At 41.4% G+C, this 7,750-nt stretch overlaps 1 protein-coding gene across 3 annotated transcripts; it reads left to right on the top strand.

Moving 5' to 3' along the window:
• The first annotated feature begins 203 nt into the window (after positions 1-203).
• PRELID3B (PRELI domain containing 3B) lies at positions 204-6,289 on the top strand. Of its 3 annotated transcripts, none has more exons than XM_054391807.1 (6): positions 204-237; positions 1,157-1,325; positions 1,697-1,786; positions 2,363-2,433; positions 3,303-3,405; positions 6,253-6,289. In XM_054391807.1, exons 1-6 carry the CDS (start codon positions 206-208, stop codon positions 6,268-6,270), a joined length of 483 nt encoding a protein of 160 aa, XP_054247782.1. In that variant the 5' UTR covers positions 204-205; the 3' UTR covers positions 6,271-6,289. The 3 variants fall into 3 exon arrangements, with proteins under 3 accessions (XP_054247782.1, XP_054247781.1, XP_054247783.1); XM_054391806.1 differs by lacking the exon at positions 6,253-6,289 and adding an exon at positions 4,052-4,206; XM_054391808.1 differs by lacking the exons at positions 1,697-1,786; positions 6,253-6,289 and adding an exon at positions 4,052-4,206.
• The last annotated feature ends 1,461 nt before the right edge of the window (positions 6,290-7,750 follow it).

Here is a 7,750-nt window from a genome sequence, read left to right as displayed (position 1 = left end):
CGTGGTGCGTGACCTCTGACGTTAGCGAGGCGCCGCGCAGCGATTGGAATCGAGCGCCCCGAGCCCACGGCTTGGCTGCAGCTCTCTCTTGGCTGCGCAGGCGCAGCAGTTGCCGGTGGTGGAGCTTGGCTTCCGTGGGCCGGGGTGCCGGGGTGCGAGGAGAGCGCGGCGGCGACTTCAGCCCCGCTTCCTGCCCACCGCCGTCATGAAGATCTGGACATCGGAGCACGTTTTCGAGTAAGTGCATTGCAGGGGCAGATTGAGGGCAAGAAGCAGGGCCTTGGGCAGGGCGGCCAGTCCTCCGGTGGGTCGAGGGGCTTCACTGCCTCTAGGTCTGCCCCCTGGGCCGGTTAGGTGCCACATCCCTGCTTCGACCACTGTGGCTTGCGCGCCTGCACTGACCTTCCGCTTGCGCGTCCTTGCAGCCGCGGGGTCACGCCCGTGGTGAGCCGCTCGACCGACGGCCGGCGCAGCTCCGAGCCGGCTGAGGGCCTTGGGGTTGTCCAGCTCGGGACGGCAGCCCAGGCGGCCGGGACGCAGCCCTATTACTGGAACGTGGGCGCTGCTGTCTGCGGGAAACTGTGGTCAGTGGGGGATATCTGAGGAGACGCACACAAACCAAACTTGGAGGCGGTACCTGTGTATCGCGGGTCCGGCTGCGGTGTCGGCCGTGTTAAGGGTCGTCTCTGCCGCCTTCCCCTTCTAGGTGTAGGACTAACCAAAGCATTATGAGTGGCTTCGTGTTGACAGGGCTCAAGTGCTCCAAAACTCCTATGTTGAAAAATGATCCGAAGTAAACACTTGTTAGTGGAAACTAACAACTTGATAAATTAGTCTAAATTACTGAAAACCAAAGAAACCAAAGTAATCTTTCAGCACATCACAGCAAAATCTTTCATACGAAGATACAAGACAGAAGGTAATTGAACTCAGCAGGCCTTATTCATCAGGTGCATTGAATGTTTTAAATTTCATGTACCCCTGTGCAATCCACGAAACAGATGGTTTCCTCTGGGGAGGGATATTTTTAGAGTTAAGAACTGGAAATTGAACTGCTTTAAAATAGAAACCAATTGATGGGTTGTGTTCATTTTTAACAGACATCCTGTTTAAAAAAAAAGGTGTACAGCTTTGTATCTTGATTCTGTTTTGGCAGTCACCCCTGGGAAACAGTAACGACGGCTGCCATGCAGAAATACCCAAATCCCATGAACCCCAGCGTGGTTGGAGTCGATGTGCTGGACAGACATGTAGACACGAGTGGGAAGTTGCACAGCCACAGGCTCCTCAGTACAGAATGGGGAATACCCTCCATTGTGAAATCTGTGCGTATGATATTACAGAGCTCAAAGAGGATGCTGGAGGGAAGGGAAAGCTGCTGAACCACGTGTTGCAATAGACGTGTATCATTTCATAACTTTAATGGTTTAAAAATAGAAGCAGTTATGTTTCAGGAACGCTGAACAGCAGTACCCATAGTGACTAACTGATAGCCAAAAATTTCCCAGATCTTAGATCACTTCCATCTTAAAAATGACATCTACCTCAACTGAATAGTTTTATTTCAAGCTAAACCCTAATTCTGTTGTTTCAGTGCCCGTTCAATACAATAACCACTACTTATGCATTTAAAGGCATCAGAACAATTACAACTGGCTAACATAATTATTTCCATATACATTTGCCTGTCTTCTAGCTCATTGGTACATGCAGAACAAAGACATATGTTCAGGAGCACTCTGTTGTTGACCCAGTGGAAAAAACAATGGAGCTTAAATCCAGTAATGTAAGTAGCTGTGTTTGTGCAATTGAAATAAGTTACAGATAAGGCCTTGTAAATTTGAAAATCAGTTGAAAATTGTTTTAGAACAAGACAAGTTAAAGGTTTAAGTATGTGTTTATAGTTGACCAGTTCTGCTTTTCAGAAAAGAGCTAATAAGTTTTGGAACTTGTCAGGACCAAAGTGTTGGAACAGATTGCTGAGCAGGACTGGAGTGGCTTTGAAGGAGCAGGAAAGGGTGCTAAAAAAATTCAAAACCCTTCTTGATATCAGCTGCCACCATTTCTTAGTCATGTAACATTTTTTTGCTTTTTGTACTATTCCATCTGTCTGGTCCCACTGAAATGTTCTTACAAATGTAGAGAATGCTGGTAAGTGTTGCAAACTCCCAAGTAAAGAGAACTCGATAAGCAAATAAATGCTGAACTTGTAGAACAAGACACAGAAATCTCCAACTCTGATACTTAGAGGGAAAATACTGTGTGTAAATCAGATAAAAGCATTAGTTTTGAATATGCAGCTTTATTTACTACATTACTTCTTGATAAAAATATTAAAGGAATCTTCTCTTGTATTCTGCAGATTTCATTTACAAACCTAGTGTCAGTAGATGAGAGGCTTGTCTATAAACCACACCCTCGTGAACCAGACAAGTAAGTACCTCTTTGTTTACAGATTGCCCTCAAGTAGCAGTGCAGATGTCAGCTCTGAAAATCTGCATGGTTTCCTTTGAACAGAAGATGAGATTTACATCATCTCTGTTATAGCTGCTTGTCTAAAAAGCCAATTCAATAGACTGCAATTTTTTCTAATGACCTTGCTGCTGCAGAGCACTGCTGGAAAACCTAGTATGCTATGATGGAGTCCAGGTCAGCTTCTTAGGGAATTGTCCTGTGTCCTGTCTGTAACTGAGTTTGTATACATCTGCAGTTACCAGCTCCTTATTTCTGATCTCTTCATCAGGCATAGAGCATAGAACCTGCACTAGAAGCCACATTTATCTGTCCTTAGTCTGTAATTCTGGAGGTTTGAATTTTGGTGTTTATTTTGGGGGTTCTGGGAGTTGTCTTTTAAGGGCAGTTCAGAGCATACTGAGTCTATACTGCTGCAATTAGTGATAATTCTGAAGGATCTTTCTCAGTATTCTAACATAAGAGGGTTTTTTAACTCTCATGACGGTCAGAAATGTTATATCCATGATTGAAGGGGATGTCTCACTACTGCTTTTTCTGTATTACCTTCACTCCAAAACTGTTGTTTCCACTATTAATTTCCTGCTGCTAAAGGTAGAAATAGTTGAGTGCCCCAAAGGGACACTTGGACTTAGTGGAGTGGTTTTTAATTTAGAAGGATAAAGCAGATAAGCACTCTGGAAGTGGGTTGTGTTTATGGGGCACAAAGTTCTGTGTTATACAAGGAAGCTGATGAAGGATTGCACTTGTTGGGGAGGGGCAATTTTCTTTCAGCAATGCATTCTTTTTTTAAACTACTTAGAATAATTGTTTCCTGCTCTCCATTTCAGAACTATTTTGACACAAGAAGCAATAATATCTGTAAAAGGTGTTAGTCTCAGCAGTTACCTAGAAGGGTTAATGGCAAACACAATTTCTTCCAATGCTAATAAAGTAAGTATGAAACTTGTGTAAATGTGTGATTCACTAACTAAATGACAAAAGGAATAAAAATCTATTTTACTGTTTGGTTTTGGGTCCCCAAAGTTCAACTGCCTTTACTGTAGAGACTGAATAATCAGCTGGCTGATTTTTTTTCTTTTTTTCCCTTTTGTGAGTAGAGATAATAAATTGTTATTGGCAAAGCTCTCTGAATCTTCCCTGGAAAAATAACATCTCCATTCACTCAGCAATCTGGCACTGCTGGTTTTTAGCAGCCTTCTTGATGCCATTTATTAGGTTTTTGCTATTGTAAAAGGATATACATCTGAAGTAGTTAATTTGGGAGTAATGAAATGGTGTTTTAGTTGAGAGTCTGTCCTCTGGGAATCCAAAGATGTCTTGAATTCCGCCTCAACGATGATAAAACAATCTGGATTAAAAGCCTTTTGTCATTCATAATGTGAGCACTGCTGACATAAGGAATTCTTTCATGAAGCATAAGGCAGTCCATGTTCCTACAGTGCTCCAATTATTGAGGTGAAAAAACACAGAGGCTTGTATTTTTCAACTGTTTTATCTTTACTCTTTTTCAGTAAGACAGCGTTTAACCTACTTATTGGTAAGATTTATAGAGCGACAAACTTTTCTTTAATCGTAGGGCCGTGAAGCATTGGAATGGGTAATTAATAGACTGAATGCTGAAATTGAAGAGTTCACAGCTTCAGCAAGAGGAACCATGAGGAATTCAATGGCGGCAGCAGCATTTGTAGAGAAATAATTTTATGTATACCTGTATTACTAATAAGGTTTAACAATCTGAAGCTTCTCTCCAAACCTAAATACAAGTATCCTTTGTTATTTAAAGGCATACCTGTGTATTTGGCATGTTTCAAACTTAATTTGGAGAAAAGCTGAATTCTTACTAATGAGGCTGATGCACAAAGCCTAGTTAATATATTGGTTCAACTGGACCGAATTTCGGTTGCAGATGAAGAAATTATTTTTACGTATAGTTCCTGTATTTACATGAACACTAACTTATAATGTTGGCAGATATGAAATAACCTCATTTAGTGATGAGGCTGCATATGGTGGAGGAGACTGGCATGTTTGGTTAACTTCTGTGGAATGTTTATTTCTGTATGACTTACGGACTACCTCTTTTGGGACCAAGCCCAAAACTAAGCAGAATGGTTTGTTCCAGCATTATTCTGTTTGTTAAGTTTTGATAGTTGTGTGAAACAACTTGTTTTAACAGTAAGTTTATTACTTGATGCTTGAAATACAAAAGAATGTACACAATATTTTTTTGATAAGCTTTTTAACTTGACTGGTTGAGCTAATATGGTACTCAAATTGTTTTTCGGCCAATATAGGGAAAACATACAAAGTGTATCTTATGTACTAAGACCTAAATCTTGCACCTAAAACTCACATTAATGAGCTGGGTCTGCAGTAACTTAAAAAATTTTATCTTACACTTCTGTAAGTATCTCAGTTTCAAAATAAAGAGGTACAATAAGCATAGAGCCTTAAATCTTGTAAGCTGCTAGGGCATCTAAGGATAGTGGGCATTCAAAATTTCAGAGAACCACTTTCAGGACTGAAAACTAAAAAGTTGGCTAAAGAGATACCTAAACATAAGAGGAAATAATACTAAGGAATGTTAATGATATACTCATTAACTTGGTCATGTTCCAAAAATAACCTCTTACTATCAACCGAATATTGTGTTGTCCTTTCATTTAAACAGTGTTCTAAAGTTCCAGAAGTTCCTTTATCTTTTGAACTAAATTGCTCACAATACAAGGCTCTTTAAATGAAAACCTTGAGCTTTCTACAGTTCATGTTTTGTTTCTAGGTACTTGCTGTAGATTCTTGGTACTGTCACCAGTCATTAACTGTGGGAATGTAAAGGTCAGACCTTGACACCCTTCCTTACATAGTACACCAGTCTGCTGGTAGTCCTGCTGACTTCAGCAGGGACTATCTGTCCCATGAGGCTCCTCTGTCTGAAGGAAAAATGGAAAGGCACAGCCCTGAATTAGCTGGTGCTTGTATTTTGGTGCCAGCAGGGGCTTTTCCTGGAATTTTAATTCTAAGCTTACAAGTAATTTCAGGCCACTCTGTTAGCCATTAAGAACTGTAATGTCACCTGTTCCAGCACATTTTATGTTGCATGCCATTTCTGTTCTATCAGAACTGCCTATCAAATAGTGTCTGCTATATAGACAGCCAGAGCTTATTTGAAGTAGTAAACACATGGAACTCAATCTTTGGTAAGATTTGTGTAGGGCAGAAAACCCATGTATATACATATATATAAATTTTTAAAAAGTTTAACTACTCTAATTATTTTTTTAAAAAGAAATGGTTTGAGACTACCTTACTAAATTGAAATTGTCAAGGTTTGCTATGCTTTTACAGGAAGTAATAACAAATTCAGTATCATTTCAATTTTAAAACTGTATGTGAAACTTCTGCAAAACTATACTATCATTTCTGATTAAAAAAATGCAATGCTTGAAACTGATTTTAAGTATTTGTTTAGCAGTTACCATCACTTGTATTTTAAAGGTGATTTTTTTTTTCTTTTTCTTTTTCTGCACTAAGGACAGCATAGTGTGAACTCATAGTTTGCCCTTGCACTGAGAAAAACTTACTGTTCAATATTTACAAGCATTCAACAACTTCTTGAAAGATAATGATTTTATTTCTTCTGGTTTATTTATATGCCTGCATTCTCAGTCTGTCAGGGAGTATGGCTTTCTGTATGCAGTGCTTTTTAAATAAAATGTTATCTGAGTTCTGGCTAGTTCCTGAAACTTTCTCATTTATTTGGGTTTTTTTAAACTCTAGGTGAGCAACCTAAAATGAGGAGGATGAAGGTGAAGAAATACTCTGCAGTTAATAGCTTATCTGATTGAAATGCATATCCTAAAATGAACATTTACAGCTGCTGTGGTCTTTTGCTTCTTAATAACTACTTTTCTGCATATCTGACACATTTACTAGGGATGAGATTTCAGAGTTTGCTAGACTCTGTGGAAATAGAATCACAGAAGGGTTTGGGTTGGAAGGGACCTCCAAAGGACATCTAGTCCAACCCCCCTGCAGCGAGCAGGGACAACCTCCACTAGATCAGGTTGCTCAGAGCCTTGTCAAGCCTGATCTTGAATATCTCCAGGGATGGGGCCTCAACTACCTGTTGCAGTGTTCCGCCACCCTCATGGTAAACAAATTGTCCTAACATCCAATCTAAATCTCCTCTAATTTCAAACCATTGTCCTTTGTCGTATCACTGCATGCTTTTGTAAACAGTCCCCCTCCAGCCTTCTTCTAGGGCCCCTTCAGGTACCAGAAGGCCACTATTGTGTCTCCTTGGAGTGTTTTCTTTTTCAGGCTGAACCACCCCACCTCCCTCAGCCTGTCCTTGTAGAGAGATGCTCCAGGCCCAAAATCATCTTCATGGCCCTCCTCTGGCCCTGCTCCATCAGGTCAATGTTCCGTCTGTGTTGAGGGCTCCAGAGCTGGAGGCATACTCCAGGTGAGGTCTTAGCAGAGCAAAGTGGCAAAATCACCTCTTTGGATAAGCTGGCAACACTTTTGATGCAGCCCAGGATGGTATTGGCCTTCGGGGCTACAAGTGCACATTGTTGGCTCATGTCCAGCTTCCCATCCACCAGAACTACCAAGTCCTTTTCTGTAGGGCTGCTTTCTATTGATGCATCCCCCAGCCTGTATTGATAATGAGCATTGTTCTGACCCAGGTGCAGGACCTTGCACTTTCCCTTGTTGAACCTTATGAGTTTCAGCTGGGCCCACCTCTCCAGCTTGTCCAGGTCCTTCTGGATGACATCCCACCCCTCTAGCGTAACAACAGCACCACTCAGCTTGGTGTCAGCTGCAAACTTGCTGATGACACGCTTGACCCCACTGTCTATATCATGATTAAAAATACTAAACAGTGCTGTCCCAGTACAGACCCCTGAGGGACATGACTTGTCACTGATCTCCATCTGACCTGGAGCCATTGACCACTACTGTCAGGATCTGACCATCCAGCCAATTCGTTATCCACTGAATGGTCCACCCATCAAATCACTATCTCTCTACCTTTGCAAACAGGATGTTGTGGGAGACCATGTCAAAGGTCTTGCAGAAGTCTTGTTAAGGAATGTGGAATCTAATGCTCATGATTGTTAAGAGCAGAAGAGAAAAAAATGTTTGGGTCCCGTAAGTCATGTAATGGCTTGTCTGTTTACCCCCAGTAAACCTTCACAAGTAGGAGATTGCACCTGAAGTAGCTTTGCTTGATGGGGAATGGGGGCAAGGCAGGGGGCTGTGTGCTGTCCCA

This window comes from Indicator indicator, chromosome 24 (assembly GCF_027791375.1).
Source record: "Indicator indicator isolate 239-I01 chromosome 24, UM_Iind_1.1, whole genome shotgun sequence".
NCBI lineage: Eukaryota > Metazoa > Chordata > Aves > Piciformes > Indicatoridae > Indicator > Indicator indicator.
Note: the sequence above shows the minus strand (reverse complement) of the source record. Positions and strands in the feature narration are given on the sequence as shown.

What these genes read in the sequence shown, in the direction of transcription:
- PRELID3B (XM_054391806.1), top strand. Translation starts at nt 206, where the DNA reads ATGAAGATCTGGACATCGGAGCACGTTTTCGA. An exon ending in TACCCTCCATTGTGAAATCT is followed by an intron (nt 1,326 to 1,696) that starts GTGCGTATGATA and finishes CCTGTCTTCTAG; the next exon opens with CTCATTGGTACATGCAGAAC. An exon ending in CACCCTCGTGAACCAGACAA is followed by an intron (nt 2,434 to 3,302) that starts GTAAGTACCTCT and finishes TCTCCATTTCAG; the next exon opens with AACTATTTTGACACAAGAAG.